The sequence below is a fragment of the Trichoplusia ni genome, chromosome 3, assembly GCF_003590095.1.
Source record: "Trichoplusia ni isolate ovarian cell line Hi5 chromosome 3, tn1, whole genome shotgun sequence".
Lineage (NCBI taxonomy): Eukaryota > Metazoa > Arthropoda > Insecta > Lepidoptera > Noctuidae > Trichoplusia > Trichoplusia ni.
This window is the reverse complement of record NC_039480.1, coordinates 535,328-558,931: the sequence shown is the minus strand read 5'-3', so window position 1 is coordinate 558,931 and position 23,604 is coordinate 535,328. Positions and strand designations below refer to the sequence as shown.

Genomic DNA, 23,604 nt, shown 5'->3' with positions numbered 1-23,604 from the left:
AATGTTAATTTTGTGCCGGCAACATCTACTAGTTATTTTATTTTCTTTATTAACTTTATCTACCCTCGTATTCTATTTTCATTTAATCATAACGATTATGTTTTAAGATTACCTATATTATTTCTTATGCTTTCAATTTAATCATTGTAAGTAGGTAGGTACTTACGATCGCTAAGGAGTGTTGATACTTGAATTTTATTGCTGAATCTGTGTGTAACTTAATATAAGTTTCTCTTTACAAGTAACTTATCACACTTCATTCACATTCAACTCGTTTTACAAGAATTCATGTCCATAACATATGCTGAATTCAGTAGGTATACAATGTTATCAGCAGATAATCACCACCCCGCTATCGCGCTGACATAATGAGTAAACCACGCATGCATAATTGCGCACGCGCATCTAAGACAGCTGTCAAGGCCGCAAGGATCTTGACCTACACGCCTACAAACAATGGTGGCCTGTCAACGCCCCTAACCTTGGTGTGTAGTTGTAGTTAAAAGCTTAAAGCGAATTGAAACAAACATCCGTTGCTGTAAAGCTTAAGCTCAAGGCAAGTTTTACCGTGTGTAAATTTGTTGTATTATTTATAATGTGTATTGTGCTCTCGCTGCGTAAAAAAGTAAAAGAAATATTAAAAAGAGTGTTAAATTAACCTACCATATACAGAAATCTAATGTATAAAATTCTCGTGTCACGGTGTACGTAACTGAACTCCTCCGAAATGGATTGATCATGAAATTTTGTCCCACTTTTTTATTCTCTGATAGTCTTTCGTATCGCAAAACAACATTTGCTTTAATAGCTAGTTTCATATACTTTTTCTAATTAAATACGGCAGTGTGGGTAGAATCTAAAATCCAAATCTAACCTATAAATGCAAGTCGGAGTTCACTTGAAAGCACCGAAAAAGTTGCATATCTCGAAAACGTAGTGGTGACTCGGCAAAAACGTACGGTATCGCGGAGTAAACGGTCGTTATTACTTCTCGAGATACCCTGTATTTGAAGCTGAGTGTTGATGAACTTGGAGCAGAAAGAGTAAACTACAAAATTACTTCTAATTAACCTTCCAACTCTCATAACTTGACACCATCCATATATCGCTCATCTTCCGGACGCTGCCAAATGAAAAAAAACCCTATACTTAGGAGGTTTAGAACTAAAATTACTTTATCTAGTTATAGAATTAAGATGTTGAGGTCACATTTCAATTATCCATTCTATGCAAATGAGTTTGCGGTAGGTGACCCTGCGAATAACCAAATGAGTAACGTTTGATGACTGTTTCGGCATGTATTCTCTTCTTATTTTTTGCTCAGGTTCAGGAGAATAAATGAGAGAAAAAACCATTAAGGGTGAAGGGGAACAGATTCAAAGTATTTTTGGAACGAATTTTATTAAGCACGTTACGGATGTCCCTAATGTGCGTTTTAGTATTTTTTTACGGTATTATAAATTTACAGACCTCTTTGCTTACTTGTTCTGAGGATATTTGTTTGAGGTTTGTAAATACCTGAAGTTTACTTGTGGTGTAAACCTTTTGTATGGGAAGGGAATTTTATTTTTGGATATCCTTCGCCGTGTTAAAGCTTGCATGTGAAATATGTGGAAGAATGTAAAACGTATTAGTTCTTCGTCACTTCGCAAACTGGAATTTATCTCAAGTCATCTGGTATTTTTCAGAATCCCAAAGGCCAAAAAACTACATAATATAGAAAAAATTCCTATGTCAGAATAAGATATTCCTGCACTTTATCAAAGTGGCTCGTATACGACTCATATGTTTATCCATTTTACCTATAATACGAAAAAAATATTTTTAAAATGCCTAAAAAATAACGATAAATCAAAATTAATGGCGAAACACAAAACTAAATCATCTTTAAAAATTCTTAATTTATCATCGCGAAAGGCATAATGAATTCAGAGAACGGTTGTAAATATCTAAAAAAATAAATTAGTCTTTATCTCTCAGCCACACCCGTTTAGGCGACACTAATGTTGCCAGAAAGGTATAAAATCATGTTTTATTACAAAAACACCATGCCATGGTCCGCAGGACGTTCGCTATCAAGTTTCGCGATATACCGTATTCTTTTAAAAATCTTTTTATAAAATAATTCTATCGATTTTACGATGAGAACAACTTGGTCGCATTCTTGCACATTGCATATAAACGGGCTTTTAAAATATAAAGCGGTATTTGCAGGTGTTTGTAACTGTATATCAGTGGTCGTCATTGTCAACTGGTCTTAAATGATACTAAAATATTGTAAAAAGGAAATAACCGAGAATCGTTGTAGAAAGTTACGAAGTTGTAAAGATTTGCTTTGCGGACCTTTACGGCATTTCGTTCAGAGCTATCTCGATCATATTATTAAGTTATCTACATTGGCTTACGTAGTATCACTGCACTTAACATTTGTGTAGGTAATAGGGAAGTCTGGCCCAAAGATATTTTTATGAGTAATTTTTCTTTTGTTTACAGATGGAGTTAAGAAGGCATAGATCGGGTGGGACGTCATTTCTCACATTCTGGATATTCCTACTGCAGGTAAAATGAAACTAAAAATACTTCAAAATAGAACCTATTGTAAAATCTTAATAGGGTGCGTTCTGTGTGAGATTTGGACTTCAAATGGTTTTGGCCAAAAAATATATAATTAGACATACTTTTTTCCCAGAACCAAATAAACTAGGAACCCAATTGCTCGAAAAGATGTGTAAGTAGTTAACTGCTCTTCTTCTAGATGTTAGGCAGTGCACGTCGAGGAGCCGAGGGACACGGAAGATTGATGGACCCACCAGCTCGCAACTCCATGTGGAGGTTCGGTTTCCCCAACCCCGTCAACTATAACGACAACGAGCTCTTCTGCGGAGGTTATGCAGGTGAATGGCCAGAAAATGTATTAGTCGATAAAAACATATTTTTAACGTACCTACCCACTGTCGTATCCTGTACCCTAACGGACTTTGTTCAAGTAATCTTTTGTGTGAATATTATGTTACCCGACTGGTTTGGTCGTATTTTAAAAGTAAAGTTTCTTGTCGTATTTTACTAGGCGTACCCGAACCTGATTTACTTTTTATATGCTAATTGAGAGTAAATTCAGTATTCGACAAGACTTCCGCATTTTTCGGGCTATTTTTTTCGTCGTTTTTGTCGGGACCTATTATTGGCGGTGAAGCTAATAAAGTTAATATGTATAGAAGCGGCACTTACAAATAAAAAAGCCGTTCCATAGTTAAGTTTATAGTTCAGACGTCCACGTCAACATATGCCAGCAGTATCCAGTTGTCGCAATTTTTTTTTAATCTATTACGTTTGTACTCTTTACAAGCCTATTAGATACATCCGTGTAGAGGGCATTATCCGTGCATAATAATACTTAACCACAAACGTATTTTTAAATGTCTATTGATTTCTTTAATGATGCGAGGAGCCAACGTACTTACGGAAAATTAGGTTCAACGACCTATCTGTTAATCCTACAAGGTCGAAAGTCTATTTTATTTGTTAATTTCAAATAAATTGTGAATGCGAGTCACGTTCGCAACGATCGGATTCTGTATGTATTTTGTTAAGATATTGGCCATTGTGAATGGTGTCGAACCGCATCCCAGACTTTTTTGTTCATTTATGAATGTGTTTTGCAGTGAAGTTTTCCTTTTTTAACCTTATTTTCGAAAACCGCTTGCAAAGTTATTTGGACTACTATATCAATGATTTTTGCAATTTCAGTTCAGTGGGAACAGAACAATGGCAGATGTGGGGTATGTGGTGACGCGCACCACATCCCAGAGCCGCGACCTCATGAAGCTGGTGGTATGTACGGCAAAGGTATCGTCACCAGGCATTACAGCGTCGGACAGGTCAGTACTACCTAAGCTTAACCATTTTAGATGGAGGGGAAATGCGCCTCGACAAAATAGACTCCTCCTATCTTAAATGAGTCCAGGGCTAGAAGTAATACTTAATATCCACTCGGTTTAAAAATGACTTGTGATTTTGCAGCACTACAAAACAACTGCTTAAATTCTTTCGTAAAATTACCTATAGAACTGCATAGCTGCATGAATGTATCCATATAGTAGGCACCTAATCAAATTTGACAGGAAATTGAAGTGGAAGTGGAGTTGACAGCGAACCATCTCGGAACTTTCGTCATGAAGCTGTGTCCCAACAATAATCCGAAACAAGAAGCCACCCAGGACTGCTTTGACAGGTTAGTAAGCTATTGATAATGAGGAGGAGATATTGAATAAATAGGCTCTACAAAAGTAATTTTGATAAAGGTGGTTAAATTTTATCCGTGACAACATTTTAAAGTAGAGTTGTTATCTCAATTCTGAATAGTCTTTTATGGAGGGATCTGTGGCGCAAACTAACAGTTCGCTAAAAAGCGCAAGGTTCATTTTTGCTTCTACAATTTCAGATTCCCTTTGTACATATCAGAGACGAGAGAAGACAGGTTTCTTATTCCCCTGGACACTGCTAAGAAAGAAATCTTCAGGTATAGAGTGCGGTTGCCGCCTTACGTGACATGCACGCAGTGTGTTTTGCAATGGACTTATTATACCGGTAAGTATGTCCAACAAACAAGTTCCTTTACTACTACTACTTTTGAACAATATTGTTTTATTTTTTGAATCTGGTGAAGGGATTTCCAAAAAAAATCAGAGACGCTTTTTTATAGCTTAGACTAAAACTGAATATGTTACAATTACGTTTCTTCGCAGGAAATATGTGGGGAATATGTGCCAACGGCACTGAAGCGGTTGGCTGCGGTCGCTCAGAAACCTTTAGGAACTGCGCTGACGTCAGCGTTGTAACCAGCACTGGTGGTCTACCGCCCATCTTCGCCGGAGACCTCAGGAGGGACTATCCCTTCCTCTTATACTACAGGGACCTTAACATGCCCAGAAACGTATACCCTCTTGTCGTCAGGTGGGAAACGCTACGATTTTACTCAACTTCTGTATTATTTGTCTTTATTGTGTCTATCCGTGTTCTTTATGCCTTATGTTTGTACCTCTATATATCTGATTATAACTATTTATGTAACATAAGTACAGTATATAACTCTATGTATCTTATGGCTTGAATTTCAGCGGAAAACTGAAGGATATCCGAAAGGAATCATACGTAATTAGGTAAAATATACAAATATGTATGTGTGATGTACAAATTACATGTTTATGTCATTAACGTGCACTATAATGTTGAACGTTTTCTTTCAGCAACGATATTGATACAGAATCAGTGGAGGAAATTGTTCCACCAATTATTAGGTATAACTTGACACGTCTTGTAATGTTTAAAGGTTTTGGCTGACGACGTGGTGGTGTCTTTGTGAATAAATTTTCCATCCCGCCTGACTCTGTGTTGTTTCGTAGTTTAGTTATTAAAAAAAATGTACAAAAGTGTCGTAACTAACAAGCTGTCAACCCCGAATCCTTTTCTTGGTAAACTTAAGAACTGTATAATGTGAACAGCTGTATAAAGGTATTAGTTGTGACTAACCTGACCTTTTACTGTACAGAAACCCTTAAGAATGCCCATATACATACTATTTAGTTGCTTGATTCGTAGACCCTATAAAAGCGATTTCCGTAGTATTTTTTTCAGGAGACAGTAATCTACTGAAGTTGAGTCGAGGACAACTGTGCCGTTAATATTTGATTGAGTAAATGCGCTGTATATGTGCCGTAGTACAATAGAACTTCTTGCTTCATGCATGACAAAATGGTAGTTACAATTGAATAGGTTTAATCTAAAAGTGTTTTTGTTAGGATTTACAAAAGTGTTATGTTGGTTTTGTTTGTAAATACAATTGGAGGTGAGCAACAGTTTAAGCGAACTCTGATCTATTGAACATAATTTCCAGAGACCAAGTTTGTGTGCCGACTAAGACGTACAGAAGACTCCCTGGTATGCTGAGCTGGTGCCAGACCAACTGTCTGCGGTACCCGCCTAACTGTCCTGAAGATTTGTGTACTTGTCCGTAAGTATATCTACTTGTTATTTTAATTTTATTTTGAAATGTATAAACTTTTCTAATATTTTAATTCTGTACCAAGCTTTTGGATAATGCTTAGAGGGATAATTCAGTAAAAAAGTCTACTGCTATTAGATAGTTAAAGCTAGTTCTGAAACAAATAGTCTTTCATTTTTTTTTCTATAGATTGTACTGAACTTTACTAAAGGCTCATATCACCATTTTACTCAATCGAAAGTCGAAACTGCACTCAATGTTTCCTTTTTGCCCAAACTCAAGAATCAATGTTTTTGGTTATTCTAGACAAACGTGCGATGCTGTCGGAGAGCTGGAAGGCCGTGAGGGAGCCGACGTGTACTGTATGGATCAGTGCATCGTGTACCCACCACACTGTCCAGCTGAACGGTGCCAGTGTTACTAGGGCTCTAAAGTCACAGAAATAATAATGCTTCTTTTAAAATTTAAATATTTTGTTTTTTTTTGGGGTAGGATAATAAAAAAGAATGCAACTTGATCGACCACTATATCTTTATATGTGGAGTTTCGCAGAAAAGTAATTAGTTAGAAGTTGGTAAAACAAGTTTTAGACAAAATTAATTTAAAATACAAGATTAAAGAAAAAAAAAATAGTTTAGCATCCTTTTTGATATAAAACTTTTAGTTTGTATGCTGTCAGATTTTGTATTTTTTTTTACTATAAGTAAGGTGTGCGTTTCAACATTATATAAAAAGCATAATCCCACACTTGTCAGAACGGTTTTGACAGCTGAGTGATTACTAGAATGTATCAATTACCTACTGCCACAATACTTGCAGTGTTGGGTAGCTAGATGCCTGGAGTAATTAGCAAAAGAAGAAAGCAAAATTTATAACCGATTCGATCAAAGTGGATTTCGAGTGTCATATTAATTTCATTTTTTTGCATACATTTATAAATAGCTTATAATGTTATGTATACAAGTATAAGTACTTCCTTCCTTTATGTACTTAAATGTATATACATTGATTAAATATGATATTGTACAGTTTAGGATATTATGTAACTTTTGTCATAGTAGGTAGGTAGTTACATCATAAAAACAGGATTACAATAAAATTGCCATATTACTTGAATATATTGTCTGTGCCAGAAATAATAATAAGTACCTTCATAGTTATTTAGAATACCATTTGTTTTTAGCTTAATTTTTTTGTACAATAAAGCGCTCGTAAGTGAAAATTTATGTTTGCACTTTTATTTTACTTACCCAACTTTACTTATTTTAAAGTCATTGAAGTCAAATTCAATATATACGTAGCCTTTGTTTTATCAGCACTTCTTAAATTCCATTTTATTACCACTCTTTTATTTCCACAACCTAGTACTAGTATTGTGTTTATCAAGTTCCACAAAAGCCTTAGCTGTAGTTAAGCACTTAGTAACATACCTGTATTTCTGACGGTAGTCTAAAAATTAATGAATTTATTACCTACAGCCCCACAATTTTCTAAGTGACTATCCTACCATTTCAGATCTGTTAAAATTACCCGCCATTTTAATGACCTTCGTTTTGCCTCCATTTGAAGATCGTTTTGTTTGTGCTTTAAATTTCATGACGCAATATTAAAGTGGGCATTTTGTACATTAAATTAAAAAAGTAAGCTACCTACAAATAACAACATCAATACGTGAAGTAATGAAATAATTTTATTTAAAACATGATTGAAAATTTTAGCCCATGACTTGCACTGCGGCGGTTTGCGGTAAAACGAAACGCAATTGACATTGACGTCGCTTATCAGTCGGTCGATTATTTTATTTACGCAGAGTGAGAGCTAATAATTTCCGGAGAAAAACACTAAACAGCGGTTGATATCAATAATACTACATTAATACACAATGAGTGATCTGTTGGACGAGGATTTGGAGTTCCGCGGCGGAACCTTACAGTTGTCGGCTGATAATATAGTACCTGAGAGTTCGGAAAATACTCGTAACAATATTACGGATGTAGCTGCAAAAAGAAAAGCCCCGTCTAACGCTAATCCCTCGGTGTTATCTGGTGCTGATTCATTAACATCCTCCACATCATCTTTTGCCGGTAAACCTAATTTTACTATAAATAAAAGTTAAGCACTTAACATATTAAATTATATTTATAGAGGACGAAATAAGTCTATAACTGCCTCCATCGTAACAAACATTTGTTTATATGTATAAAACTAATCCATTACTTAATTATGCAAGGTTGTTGCTACATGTTCATAGCCTTGGCATCACACTAAATAATGTATTGAATATTTAGATGCAAGAACAGAAGAGCAACAGAATGCCGCAGCGGCGGCGCCAGCCACGGACATCCAGGCAGTGTTCCCTCGTTATGATGTGCCCTTTGACAAGGAGAACATCAAAGACTTCTTTACTTACCGCAAGGGAGTAGTGGACACTGCTATACAGGAGTGCATCACAGTTCTATTGTTTCCTGAAGATGGAGAGTACTTGGGATCCTGGCTGTTGACAGAGTAAGATGAAGTTGTCTTTCTTTATGTCCAAAAAGATTTTGTTATTGATTAGGATCAGTAACATTACAAAGTTGTTATCTTAGCACTTAGCTATGACAAAACAAATATTGTATTTAATAATATTGATTCATAAGTTGTCAGTATTACATTTATTTTGTGTTTAATACTTGTTCGCAATACCTTACTCTAATTTTACATATAAATAATATTACAAGAACTAGACAGCTGATAAACCTACTTAATACATACATAGACAGAAAAATAATTGTGTTTGTCACACAAACATTAGTCCTGTCAGGTACCACACCTACAACCCTGAGTATAGTAGTCAGGGCCACTTACCACTAGACGGGCAGGCCATTCAAAAACATTAAATATTTAACAAATAATGGATTTAAATTTACATTTTTTTCCAGGATAACTTTATGGGATAATGAAAAGGAGAGGATTGTACTTCTTACATCAAGGCTGGTGATGACAATCAAATATGATTTCATTGCTATGAAACAGTTGGACTTTAAGAAGACATACCTAGATGACCTGGACACCATTGTCATCGGAGAACTTGTATACCCTCCGTCATCATTGGTTCCGTGAGTTTATAACTAAATAGTAACATAAAATATCCAAGTGATAATAATACCGAATTTATAATCATAAAAAAATAATTGACAGGCTACCAGTCAGGTTTTAGATTTCAAAATATAATTGAGTTTTTTTTTGCTTAGCAAAAAAATAATATAATGAATTCAAAACATAACTTTATCTTATCCAGTTATGCCAAATGTTAGTTAAAATGGTGTTTAATTTTTTTATTAATTAATTGCTCACACACAAATACAATCAGAATGTCAAATAGTTATTTGATGAAGTAGGATTTGGGTTTTCACAGGAGCCACAACATTACATCTATATATTTATATTAAGTATATAAGTATAATATATGTCAAACTCAAAACCAAGACCTTTTGACTTCCATGTTATTACCATATTACGTATCACAGTCGTCTAAACGGGATCGCGTCAGGAGTGACGACGGTCGTGAAGGATTGCGTGATAGACCGCCTGTGCCGGCGGCCGTCACACGAGGAGCCAGACGAACATCAGACCAGTAGACTGTTCGATCCCAAGTATTTTGAACCTAGGTACTTTCAGTTGCTGTAGGATACACATACATGTTGCTAGCTTCTTATGGTTTAGTTTTATATACCTCGCTTGGTTATATACTTTAGTGTTTGTGGATGTAGACACATTATTTTTAATTAATGAGAAATGTCTTATATGATTGAGGATCCCTGTTTCCGATTCTTGCAACGAGTTGGCTCTTGGGCATTGAGCTAAGATACTTAGTTTTAGTTGATCTAATATTTTCAATTGGGCTGGGGCTCTCACTGTAGAAATGTCAAAACACGTTTACGGTTTAAAGCGGCTTCTTGCTTTTACATCCAAAGAAGTCTTTTTTTTTCGGGGTGGTAGGTCCACCGAAATCTGTGACAAATTTGGATTTTGAGAAATTATCTAGTATTTCAAACCACTTGCGGGAAAAGGAAAAGTTGTGGATTTTGGAGTATCTTTAAGTTAGCATTCAGCCTGTCTACATCCACTTCTAGATAATTTAACTAGCTAACTAAAGGAATATATATTAATATACATACTTTGGTACTTATTGATAAGCATTGAGGAAGGTAAGTGCAGACTCCGTATCATGTAATCACTTAACCAAAGACTATATTTTACAAATGCATTATTTACAATACAGAATTTCTAGAATACTATCGAATTTAACCTTTTTGCAGCTACTTTTAAATTGTTGTAGTACTCCCAGTAGTAAGATCTCTTTTTTTTTGGTCTGTAAGTAATTTATACATAGTCTTTTCTAGTGGTTTTTTGTTATTATTTAGTCATTTTTGTAAAATTAGGCATTGTAGTTAGTACAGCTTTTTATGTTGTATAACTAATTAAACCTATGTATATATTAGATACTAAGTTATGTCTATAGGTATAAAACTTATCTTCTTTGTTTTTCATATTATGTTCCTCCAAAAAATTCAATTGTTATTATATAATATGATGATAACTAAATGGTGTTCGTAATCACATCATTAATTAATAAGTTTTTCTGATAATTTTCACATAAATTCAGAAACACTTTTACAAAGTAACGTTATTTAATAAAATAATGGGCTCACCTCATGAATCACTCTCCACATTCAATAATAATTCTTCGTAATGTGATATTATTATTTCTCTTTTCAAGTGCATGGTTATTTACACTTATTCTTCCATACAGCGGAATAAACTTATTTAACTCTTGGGTTACCTATTTATTATAAAAACTACTAAAGTACCCACTTATGTATATACTGTGCGTATTTACTGTATGTATAAATACGAAAATTACAAACACTTTCCCTTGATAAGTAATAGTAACATTTATATTATAGTTACCTGTGATTTATTTTTTAGCTAATACTATGAGTATTTTAGTTTTCAATTTATAAGTATTAGTTGATGCTTTTGTTTTACCCCTCTCTCATACAATGCTTCATAAGAATATCCGATACTTATTTTTCATGATGTTGGCAGAGAGCGTCACTTGCGTGGCGTGCGCCTGATGTGGAACAAGGGTGAGCCGCTGCCGCTGAAGACTGTGTGGAACCCCTTCAGCCAAGATGTGCCTTTCATCACATTCGCCTCGCATCCCATCTTCTGGCATAAAGGTAAGTAAATTACAGCATGCTGGGGTTCATGAGAGATCGTCTCAATGGAGTCAATTAGATTGAAGATAGTTGGAAATTACTCAAATACTTAATTTTTAATATACCACTACCTCTAGTGTCTTATTCGTAAAACTATAAAATATTTTTCATTTTTATTTCGTTTAAATATCCCTAAAGGTTTTTACACCAAAATGAGAAGAGAGACAGATGTCAGCTGATTGTTTTAGTGCACATTCCTCCGTTTTAAATATTTACTTTTCAGAGGGCACAGCAGAAGAGAAATCTACCTACGACATGGAGACGTTTGCTGTAAAGCTGCAAAGGGCCATAGAGCACATGCCGTCGTCCGCGTGCTGCATACACCACTCGCCCATCGTCATCCAGAGCTACGTCGGCGTGACGTCACTGCTACACAACAAGGCCGGCATGGGCTTCTTCAAGGTCAGAGGGAAGTTCAGCTTCTAGATGTACCTATGTATGGTATAAGGAATTACTTGAAAACTGGACCTGTATTATGAATTCTTAACGGAGATTAGTTATCGTTAGATAGACCAAAGGCTGGAACTTTGTTATGTATACAAACTGATTAGGTGAAGTATCTCGATGGAATTGCGGTTATTTTCATAGATGTCACTATTTTGGAGTTTTGATGTTCGTGAAATCTGTGTTGCTATTTGTCGGCGTGTAAATTACTATGTGGATTTCAGCTTGCGTTTGCCTTCAACTCTTGGTGGTGTATTGATATTTATGTACCGTGTCTCTGCAAATAAAGATTCTTATTCTTATTCTATGTTACGTTAAAAAAATTATATTTTTAAGGTAATTGCTCCTATCTTAATGAGATGTACCATTATATTATTACTTTGAACATCTTATGCTCTTGTACGTATAACCGGGTTTCAGCTTTCAAGTACTTAAAACTATTGTTATATATTTATATGTTATAAGCCTTATTACAATAATAAATAATTATCGTTCACGTACTCCTTTCGTGAGATTCATATACTTTTTGCCAAAGGCCTTCAGGTCCGTTAGGTGGCTAAAATAGTTAGCAGAATATTGTAGAAGGCGCTAGTCGACTTATGTTGAACTTTATGGGCAAGTATATTGAAAATAGGCAGTTTTGTATCACAAGTAATTTGATAGTTGAGAAAAACGTCTAAATATTAATCACTAGAGATTCAGCTGAGTGTTGTTTCCGTTTAGAATATGAATTCACTACATTGGTATAAAAGTTATGAATTAAATCAAACAAGTCCTTTTGTGTTTTAAACATATGCCTGCTCCCTGGTTTTTCTGGTATTCCAGTGAAATAATTAATAAATGCGGCTTTTAATATCAATCAATTTACTTGCTGATAAACACACAAGGATCATAGCAAGTATAATTTAGATAATCTTTGAAAATTTAGTGTGATTTTCCTGTTTCTTAGCATTAGTGGGCTAGTAATAACATTTCGTTTTAATTTAAATGTTAGAAGATAAATTATGGGAATTATAATATATTGTATAAACCGCTTAAAATCGTCAATAAAGTTAATATATTTAATATTATAGAGTGGTTGAGATTGTTGAATAATATATGGTAGCTTTTGCATCAGTAAAACGTTTGTAATTCCATTTGTTTATCAAACATTGTCCAGTGTTTCGCGGAATTGTTATCGATGGCGTTAATTGTCACTATTGTGGGCTTCGGGTGTTAATTGCTATATATATTGTTTAGTATTTTTAGCTGATACCAAAATCGAACAGATCTCTAACATCATCATCGGCCTAGCCTTTTCCCAACTATGTTGGGGTCGGCTACCAGTCCAACCGGTTTCAGCTAAGTACCAGTGTTTTACAAGGAGCGACAGATCTCTAACAATATTTATAAATTTTGCCATGCGGCCGCCCATTATCTTTGGAGGTGTCTTTATTGGCCAGGAAAAATCTCCAGAGGTCAATAGTGAGATTACGAACACATAATGAATTGAGAAATTTCCCACACATTGTGACCTAAATAACTTATATTAAAATTAATGCATTTATATTAAGTAAACATATAATTCTAAAGTGATTTCATTGCATTTCATAATAGTTTGGCTAGAATAGTCAGCTGAAGTAAAAAAACATGTCATATACAAGTTTTTTTGGTGCCAGTGTAAAATACGTTTATTAGAACGTTGCCTGTTGTTGTGTTTTGTCATTATTTTGGTGTAACAGTTAAGTTCTATGTGGGTTCTATAAAAAAACCTTATTAATTTTGGTGCAGATTATATCTACTTGGGATTAAATTATTTACTGTAATTAAATAATCAGATTAATCTTAAGTGTTGCCAGTGGCAATAAAAATTCTTACTAGTAAATCATATTGGTGTTCACCATTGTTTCCGTGCTACTTACCTACATTGTTATGTTATTAAGGTTTATGTAAATATATATTTTAGAGTATATTTTGTTGGTAATCTTTAATTATGTGGTAATATATAGTTGTTGTATATAAATGTTACGAAGTATAAATTCGTATATTTTTTAATGTATTTACGATAGTTTTAGTTATTTAGAAGAATATATTCTTAGATAGTAACGAATCTGTTGAATTTGATTTCTAGTTTATTTGTTTTAACAGTTTTAATAAATACAGTTGATTGTGGTGCACCCGTGCATTTAAGTGCAGCATCAACATGATAGTTGTCAGCTCATTAAAAAATAACGTTCAAATGTGTGTTGTCAAGAAAAGTCATATTTACAAATATTGCCTTGTGCCTACCGACGACCTTGTGCATGACTTAAAAGTTGATTTTAAATGCTAAATCCTAAGTCAGAATCATATTGGAAATTAAATATTAACTACTTTTGAATAAAAATAATATTGTTCAACTTCTTTGGCGCTTTGTATAAATATTATGTAGACTAGCAAATTATTTAATTATGTGATCAAAATACATTCTAATAATAACAAAGGTTGTCAGAATGCAAAATTTCATTTTAAAACGTGTAGCCAGTTGTTAAAAATAGAAAAAGAAAACAAATAATCTGATTCCTATTAGAACATAACGCTAAAAAAAGTGAAAAAGGAATAGCACCAATATTAGATATAATTAATTTTACTTTTAATTAATATTTAACAGGCCTACTATAATATTATTTTGTAACAATAAGCATAGAAAATTAATTTAAAATAGTGATTTAATCACAAACGTTTCAATTTAATTTGTTAAACAATAATTACATTCCATGTTTGCTCAATATTTAAATATCTCAATAATTTTCTATGTGAGAATCAAATTGATAACAAATTAACTTGACACGTAATAGATAATTATTAAATACAAAATTACATAAATTATAAACATATTGTGTGAGAAGTGTTTATTTAAAGAGAAGTTGTTATAATAGTAAATAATTACTATATCTAATATAATATGTTGCTGTGTTTTCTATTTATTTGGAGTCATGTCGTTGAAGTTTGTCTTTATCTTGAACTATTAAATATTTCAATCATAAACGATGTTTCATTCCAATAAAACCTTTGTGTAAAAATGAATAGAAGTTTATTTTTGTATCCTGTACTATCGAGATGGTATTCGCGAAAAGCCTAAAAAGCAAAAGAAAACTTAAGAATGTATTAAATAAAACAGAATTATGCTAGTAATTGTATTGAATGCTGCTATTTTTTATTATAAAAAGTAAAGGGCAACGAACAAAAACGTTTCTATAACAAATACTATATATTTGTGGTTACATAGTTATTCTATTCTGAAGTCTACAAGAATTCGCTATCAGTCCAATTGGCAGGCAAATGATAATTGTCCCAAAAGGATTCTTCCAAGGTGAGTGACTGATCGTTTTCTTCAACTCCTATTTCCCTCACAAAACGTATATTTTCCATCCATGACAGATCATTTATAACTTGATCGTTATAAATTGGTATTTTGGTATTTGTATTTGGCAAATAATTAAAACTGTTTGTGTCAGATTCAGAAGGGGGTAGTTTGGATTTCTGGGTAGACATTTTTTTTGGTTGGCGACTTTTAGCTTCATTTTCTTTTGTGTCAACGTTTTTCTTCTTACGTGGAGCTCTTTTCTTTTTTGGTTTTGCAGTTTTTTGTTTAATGTTACTTGTATTACCATTTTGGTATTTGTTGAGTTTTTTCTTTGTTTCATGAGGATACAATTGTGCGTTTGCTTTCGATGTTTCTACAGAAAATTTATTAGATTCAATCACGGGCATTTCTTGGTGGACTATGGTTTTAGTAGAACCAGGGTATGAGACGTGAGCTTGTTTGTTACTATCCTGACGTAATACAATATGATTTGTTGGTTTTAATACTCGACAATCAATTTTAAGTTTTGCTGTTATATCTTCCAAACTTTTAGTATTGATATTTTGTGACATGGTGGTACTACTGGATTTTGCTTTAATCATTGTATTAGGTCGTATTATGAGAGGCTTTTTGATTATTTTACTTGGTTCCGTATTCTGTAATGTGCTCTTTGCATAAGTTGATTTCCCGTTTTTATCAACATTTACTATCAAATAAATCGGTGTAGCTTCGTCTGATACATTTGTCAGGTTCTGTTCAATATGCTCATTGGTTACAAAATTATTAAGGATACTTTGAGAACAAGTATCTGGCTGTTCTGAAGCAGGGAGTTCTTGCAGAGATAGATTAGAAACAGCTCTTTGTATATCTACTTCAACAGTAACGGGAGGTGGTCGAATAAAATCCACTGCAGCGGTCTTACCGCTATCGTTCTCATCATCATCTATGCAGAGATCAATAATCTCATCGACTTCATTTGCGTCTTTTGTATTCGCTATTGTATCAGCTTGGGAAAAATGAGTTAGATCCTCTTCGCACATTGAGTAAACTGGGGACACTGAAGGTGGTCGGTAATTTTGCAGGTGACAGATATTAGAGTTCATATTGTCACTGTCAGCTTCTTCACGATGCTCTAGTATGATTGCTTTCATGCAACGAGTCAGTTTCTCGATAACCTGAAATTTACGTCAGTGAATAAATTGAAAATATAAATTACAGCAAGGAAGAGACATCAAGCTCTAGGCAGGTAAAACGGTCATCTTAGTTTCTGCTGTCTTATCCATGCAACTAAAAATAAAACGTTTTTGTTTACCAAAACAAAAACGTTCATGTAGAGTTGTGTAGCTAGTGTCGTAAAAAATAGTAGATAGTGTAAAAATGTATATCGAAATTCCACAAAACTCAATATTAATAATTGTAGTGGATAAACATTTAGCTATAAAATGAAGAGGAAAATTTTATTTGCATATAGAATTCCTGGAAGATCGCAGATAGTGTACGCCCCTGAGTTTCCGTTCGGAAGCACTGGCGCTTGTGGGCTGTAGGTCACATCCCATGTCCTATGTCTAAAGGGCCATTCTAAATATATCTAAGCATTTATTTTACTCTATACGTAGCCCAAATAGAGTAGATAAATGTCGTAGGTACTTACATCAGCACTTATTTAAGGCACTTACTAAAGACGGTTGTCGAAGTTATCCCCTTAATCCCTTATCCCTTCTTGTGATAGTTTTTTAGTAACTGATAAGTATGACTGAATAGCACAAGGTGTCACCATGCTAAATGCCCTGTGCGCGGTGTGTTGCGGGTTCGATTCTCACGTAGCTCCAGCATTCGTGAAATCCACGAAGGCTTGTTCTGAGTCCAGGTGTCTTTGTGCAGGTAATAAGTGTAGATACTCCTACCCTTAATTGTATTATATGCACCTACACTAAAACGCTAATGACGTAGTACACAGCAAAAAAGGGGATCGATACAGACATTTAATTTTCGTCCCCATTACTCTTATATAGATTTGAGGTAGGTACATGATGTTATCAATTCACGAAGTTACAGAATATTGCGATCGATTCATTCTATTTCAAACCGTACCTGCAATGAGCGGTCGTCGCGATTGCAAGATACTTTGTAAGATTCGACCTCCTTAATAAACTGCTCTGCTTCAGTATTGGATATAGGCTTACAGTTATACACGTATTCATCTACTTTCAGGCTTATTTCCATTAATCTCGAAGTTATTATTTGTTTCTGGAATTAAAGAGATTTTTTTTAATCTGGATCTAACAGATACCTGCTCTTAAGCGAACGAAACAGCGCACTACACTGCTCATAACGGCGTCTCGCTTCCGTAACGCCAGAGTTAAAAAGTTACTCAATTAATTCATTGTAAGCGGGCTCATTTCCTATTGGCAATTTCATAACCATATATTATTGGATTCCGTTTTTAATGATTCCTAAAGACGTTGAAACTCACAATCCTTATCAGCTATATCGCCTGCATGTCGAAAGGAGCAATTAAATAATTTGTAAACACTACGGTACTGTGACCTTTAATAATGTGATGACGTTTTAATTACATTATTGCTTGCCTTTTAAATAGTTACTTATATATATTGCGTCTGAACATAAAATATGCCTAGAGTGTTCGAATAAGTTCAGTTCGTCACTTAAAATACAAAAAAAGTATGCGTGACGAGGCTCCAAAGATTGTCCTCTACGAAAAAGTTTAGCTAAAAAGTTTTAATGCAAAAGTTTTCTTTTTTTTTGTTTACATATTTTTGTATTAATTAGACGTACCTGCTTCTTTTGGCGAGACCAAGCGTTATTTCGTTTTTTAGGCATATTGATTTTAGACACTAATATTACACGTAAATATGAAAATTAATTATCTGCGTGAATTTTTGAAATGAAAGTTTGGAACTTGATTGGCGCCTTTTTATTTTATTTTTCTCGCGGTTTTCACTATTTGCATATTTAGACACTCTATTTTTTATATGTAAAACTGTTATGGTATTTAATTTAAATCATTTTTGTGTCTGAACTGACTATAATATTTTGAAATAATAATTTTTGATACACATTTTTTCAGCATTAAACTAGTTCTTCACTCTTTTATTATTGGGCGAATCTGTACCTACAACAGATAATTTTTCATTTATCAAAGGATGATATCCGCGTATCCTGTGTTATATAAACTGAATAAATTATAGTACGGCTCACCATTCTGGAGTCAGTTTGCTCGTGTACTCGCACACGACAACTGTTGATTATAAGAAAAAACCATAAATGGATAAATTAGCAAATTAAAAATGTATTTAGTTACTCAAGCGCTCATTTTATTATTAGCAATATATTTTAGTAATGCTGGATATGGAATACCGGCACCGTCTCCAAGCTATCAATATGGGTAAGTTTTCAGTTTTTCATTTAGAGTTCAATGTTATAGCACCGTTGCCTCTAACAAATTAAAAAAAAAACTTGATCAGTGTAGTGTTATTCAAAAATTTAAATTGCGAATGTTTACATATTCTACGATGGTCTTAATAATAGTTAAGTTTTTTGTATTTTTTTTTATCATCGAAAGTTTTTTTTTAACAATTTATTTTTTCTGTAGTGCCCGTAAGTTTACACCAACAGGTATTAAGGATTTTATTTATTTTACATTTTTGTAACTCAATCTATTTAAATAGCAATTAAGTGCATATTTAGGTATTAATCGTTATTATATTTATACTATATTAAGCTTTGATACATTACTCATTACATATATTTGGTTCATTAGAACAAGATAGTGTCGTAAAGTAAGTGTAATTAACTTTGAAGAATCAGTAAGTTTCGTAGGTTAGATTCGATATAAGCACCTTCTTTCTTAGAGGACTCCGAATAATGTTGAGAAGGTGCATTCGATGACGTAGTACTTATAACTGTTCACATTAGCTATGGATTAGGTGTACATAAATAAAATTATTTGTATGTCGTTATGGTCCTGTGGTTAAATTGTACCTATCTAGTAGTAGCAATCATCTAGGTGATATAAACATTGTGTAGGAACCTATTCCTTTTATGATTATTTTAATTCTTAAAGCGTATTTCAGACAATCCGACGTACAAGCACCGGAATACGTACCGCCTTACCTAAAGAACCAAAGATATGGAAGCAACCGGTACGGTGGAACAAAATCTGCATACAGTGGGACGAAAACCGCACCAAGTGGGACGAAAACAGCATATAGTGGGACGAAGTCCGCGTATGGTCGAAGTCCAGCAGGATCTCCTGGTACGAAGAATGCGTATTCTGGTACCAAGTCAAAATACTCCGAGACCAAAACTTGGTACTCCAACACTGGTAACGCGTAAGTATTTTTAAAGTTTTCTTTTGCTTTATTCGACTTTTGACTTATCTACTAGTTAGTCTTCACTGCAATTGCGCCATTTAGGTAGATACCTACTGGCGGTAATTTACGACAAACCAATTTCATGGCGTCCTGAACAAAACCGTTGAAATCCTCTCTATTTTGTAGCAAGAGATAAAAATTCGTTCAAGTGCCCGTCATAAATTCAACATCCAACAAACTTATGACCGTTCCAACTGTTGCTTAATCTCAATTTTATTTATTGTGTTGTGGTAGCGGCAACCGAAATAAATAATATGTTACGGCATTACATAGCTATCACGGTCTGGTGACAGACGGACTAACAGATAACGGATCCGGTGCAGAACCCAAAAAACCAAAGTTCTTGTATTAGCAAAGCTAATTTCCAAATCTTTCGTCTATCCGTTGCGCTACATACCCCGCTTTCTCATTATATCGTTCTTCGTATCTCAGTATCTCAGTATTCCGCTATTTACAATTTCCGTATTGTATGTATTGATTGTATTGATGATTGAATGGATATTGGATTTCGACACTCAAATGTGTTGTCGTAAATTACAACTTGGCCTGGACGTAAATACGGCTTTAAGGTTTGAATGGCAATAAACCAATTTGCTTGTTCTAATATTAGGTATCAAATTATATTTTTTGTCAAGCCCGATAACAACCGCTAAGCTAGGGTAACCCCTATGAGTATTAACACATCCTCACATTATCAATTTTTAGAAACTGATACGAACTTATATTTCATTGCTTAAATTATGTTTTGCGTCAGATATGTGTAAATTGATAACCAGAATATATTATTTTATCTAACAAATTGTTTATTAAAAAAAGAATGTTAATATATAATTTTTGTTATACCCTATCATTCAAACAAATAAATTGTATATTTCAGGCCCAACTATTATGAATTCCACAACAGTGCCAACCAGCCATTCATGCGTAAGTATTTACTGTTATTCCATACTCGATTTTTTGAAAAACCGAATATCATATATTAAGGCGCAACAGGATAAAATCCCTTAAGAATAATTGATCAGTAACATAAGCAAGAACGATTTACAAAACCAGAATTAATTATAGCGTCGATAAGATAAAATAAAAACAATAAGTAAATAAGTATAAACGATTATCACTCGGCGTGGGCGCGCTATCGGCTCTAACGGAAGCGTCTCAAATCTAAGCCGGCGCTTGCGCTGCTCCCGTCCGTTTGATTGCAAATAACTACGACCTAATTAACGCCAATGTCAGTGATAATGCATTATGTAGTAATGCAGTTTACAGGTCAGGGTTTTGTTCTGCATGGTAACATCAAAAGGTATGAATAATCCGTCCAGCCCAAAAGACATTTAATTTTGGGCATAGTAAATAGAGATTTGACTGTATCCCATTTGCGATATGATCAGTAGGTGCCCATAAGTGTTCAAATATTTTTGGTGGAGACTTTGAAATTGATGGACGTAGTTTTAAAAGCTTTATATATTTTCTGAGCTTAGGTACCTCAGTTAAATTTACGCAGAATAGTCTAAGATCGCAACGGTCATTAAAAGGCGCTGTATAACTACGTTTGTTTTTGGAATTATGTTATGTTTATTATGAAAATGTTAACGCTAGTATGGTTAGTATGTACCTAAGTTTCGAGGTAACTTTGGTAAAATTTAAAAAAAAAGTCATAATACTTAGATTATATTACCCATTCATTGTATATTTAACTTACACCAGCGAAATGCGAGCCTGCCTGCAAGAACATGGGCATATGCGTGGACACGAACATGTGCCAGTGTCCGGCCAACTTCCACGGCAAGTTCTGCGAGTTCGAGAAGAAGCCTTGCCTCTCCTACCCACCGCTGCCCATGAACTCCAGGAGGACCTGCTCCTCTGAGTACGTTAACATTATGTTATCTTAATAACCCGTTATCCAGTAGTTCTAAACCCTTGAAATTAGTGTTCTGTTTATTTTATACAGGTTAGGTATTTAATCGAAATTCTTCGACAAGTAAAACCCACTCTTTAGAATTTTTATTTATCATTCAAAATTAAACAAACTAAGCCCAAAAAGTGGTACAAACACCTGAGTGATTATTTATCCATTTACAGTTCTTGTTCCATTTCTGTCTTACCATTTTCCTTTCTTTCACCTTTTAATTATTTCCTCATTTGTTATTAACCTGCTAATGTTACCGGGCAGAACATGCACGATAACCTGCATGGAGGGTCACAAGTTCATCGACGGGTCCACGGTAGCCAACATGCGGTGTATGGACGGACAGTGGCAGCCGACGCGAGCTGACTTCTCCACCATCCCGACTGCGAGCCGGAGTGCAGCCCGCCCTGCACTAATGGTGGCGTCTGCTTAGCTGTTAATACCTGCGAGTGCCCAGCTGACTATAGAGGACCACAGTGCCAGTACTGTAAGTCATGAAATCTGAAATATTTTATCTCAAAATCAACCCCTGCTATAAAGTTTTGGCTGGTAATTTTTGGGTTCCACTTGAAAGTATAATTAACTAAGTGGAATTTACACATCCTTAAAACACACACCTTAAAATTACATATTGAAACCGAGATATACATAATTATTGTTTTGGCTTCAAAAACCCTTACTACAAACTTACGGTTTTTACCATAAAATTGCTCATTTGGATGTTCGGGCTGAGTCAACACCTGCCTCTAATTTCCCATTCACCCGATTTGAATAATTTAAAATATTCGTGTAATTTCCGATCTCAACAGATTAGCTTGTCCACCAGCACTGAATATACTCGACTTGTTGTTGGTAACTATGTTTGTTTGTAGCGGTAAGCGTATGCGATATCCGCAAGCTCGCCTTCAACGGCGCGTACAATTGCGCGGGCGACAGCGAGTCGTCCAGCTGCGCGCTGTCGTGCCCGCCCGGCGCCACGTACAGCTCGCCGCCCGCCGCGCTCTACACCTGCCGCTACGACACCGGCGTCTTCCAACCACAGCCTATACCTAACTGCGTTTTCCGTAAGTATTCCTCTCACATTTTCCCTAGAAACTGTTGCTAGTTTGTTTGCTAGTAAAATTCCATGTTTTTTTTTTGTAAGACCCACTTATGTAGAGGACGCCAAATGTCTCTTGTCTTTTACAAGTTTAAATCGGAAAAAGTAATCATGACTTGTTAAACTGTCAATAAGGAGAGCTTCATTAAAAAAAAACCCATGTTAACTTTCTTTTACAGCTGAAATCGTAGTCATCACACCAGGCAGTCACACATACATAGCGTAAGTACCTCTCAATGTCAACTCTTTACATTACCTCTCGCCTTCTTTTAACAAATTTCCTTTTTAGACTTACACCTACACGGAATATACAAGTGAGTCACATGGAAGGCGGCGCATATCTAGTGAGAGCCAGAGCGGCATGACGGAGAGCACGCACGGGACACACAGCGTGCACAGCATAGAGGACCTGCAGTCGCATGGGCTGGGACGCAGGACGGACCACGGGACCGGGGGACCCATCACGTGGTCGTGCAGGACCTCACACCTAAGGGAGGAACCTGTCTCACGTGGGCCGGTGTCCATTACAAGACCTTCGATGGAAAAATTTATAGGTAATTTAATCTCCTTTAATCACTGTAAAAAGTGCAGTGAACAATATTATTTTGTTCCTTCTGAAAAGAAAAAAAAAAAAATCATAAAATAACATCGCAATAACTTTTATACTTAAATCACTATTTCCTTCGATATAAGAACTAGATATTAAGTCGAGTATTTCTTAACAGCTTCCAATCACCATGCCAGCATATCTTGGTCCGCGATGCTAATGACCACAAGTACTCGGTGGAGGTCAAACACGGCGATTGTCAGAACAAAAATCTCTGTCCCAGCGAGCTTACTGTCTACTTGGAAGATAAGTTTTACGTGCTCTCTATTGGAGGTAAGTTAAACATTATCAAATTTTTTAGAAGACTAAGCTGCTGAAAGTATTTAATTTTCTAGACTGATATAAGTTTAAACTGATTTTTGTAATGAAATTCTCATTACAAAAATCAGTTTACAGTCACTTAACTTAGGTTGACAATCTTGTGACCAGAGATTGACAAATTTAAGAAAACAGTGACTACCTATTAACCTTCAGATTTGGACCCATTTAGAGCAAATTTTTATGTGATCTTCCTTGTCATTTCTGGAAATCCTTGCTATACCAGATTGAATTTGACTGCATGGA

The 23,604-nt window shown here is 34.8% G+C and overlaps 2 protein-coding genes and 1 long non-coding RNA gene across 6 annotated transcripts in view; all 3 read left to right on the top strand.

The window, feature by feature from the left end:
• The window catches only part of LOC113508792, a 36,951-nt gene extending 29,726 nt beyond the window's left edge, over nucleotides 1–7,225 (top strand). The window contains exons 2-11 of one of the 3 annotated variants that reach the window (XM_026891901.1): nucleotides 2,494–2,559; nucleotides 2,756–2,894; nucleotides 3,748–3,878; nucleotides 4,122–4,231; nucleotides 4,442–4,587; nucleotides 4,746–4,953; nucleotides 5,118–5,159; nucleotides 5,247–5,297; nucleotides 5,894–6,010; nucleotides 6,308–7,225. In XM_026891901.1, the coding sequence (XP_026747702.1) occupies nucleotides 2,494–2,559; nucleotides 2,756–2,894; nucleotides 3,748–3,878; nucleotides 4,122–4,231; nucleotides 4,442–4,587; nucleotides 4,746–4,953; nucleotides 5,118–5,159; nucleotides 5,247–5,297; nucleotides 5,894–6,010; nucleotides 6,308–6,425 (1,128 nt within the window). In that variant the 3' untranslated portion in view covers nucleotides 6,426–7,225. Of the gene's footprint in view, nucleotides 1–2,221; nucleotides 2,560–2,755; nucleotides 2,895–3,747; nucleotides 3,879–4,121; nucleotides 4,232–4,441; nucleotides 4,588–4,745; nucleotides 4,954–5,117; nucleotides 5,160–5,246; nucleotides 5,298–5,893; nucleotides 6,011–6,307 lie in introns of those variants that run through there. The other 2 variants (XM_026891902.1, XM_026891903.1) reach the window with 2 other exon arrangements.
• A 530-nt stretch (nucleotides 7,226–7,755) lies between these two features.
• On the top strand, nucleotides 7,756–13,798 carry LOC113508793 (tumor protein p63-regulated gene 1-like protein). 2 transcript variants are annotated; one of them, XM_026891905.1, is made up of 6 exons: nucleotides 7,756–8,085; nucleotides 8,290–8,506; nucleotides 8,923–9,099; nucleotides 9,511–9,651; nucleotides 11,093–11,226; nucleotides 11,489–13,798. In XM_026891905.1, the coding sequence occupies exons 1-6, from the start codon at nucleotides 7,884–7,886 to the stop codon at nucleotides 11,689–11,691; spliced, it is 1,074 nt and encodes a 357-aa protein (XP_026747706.1). In that variant the 5' UTR covers nucleotides 7,756–7,883; the 3' UTR covers nucleotides 11,692–13,798. The 2 variants fall into 2 exon arrangements, with proteins under 2 accessions (XP_026747706.1, XP_026747707.1); XM_026891906.1 differs by lacking the exon at nucleotides 9,511–9,651 and having other exon boundaries at nucleotides 7,758–8,085.
• A 7,920-nt stretch (nucleotides 13,799–21,718) lies between these two features.
• LOC113508791 lies at nucleotides 21,719–22,651 on the top strand. The gene is made up of 3 exons (XR_003402048.1): nucleotides 21,719–21,821; nucleotides 22,207–22,398; nucleotides 22,613–22,651. It is a non-coding gene; the product is annotated as an uncharacterized LOC113508791 (long non-coding RNA).
• Nucleotides 22,652–23,604: the final 953 nt, after the last annotated feature.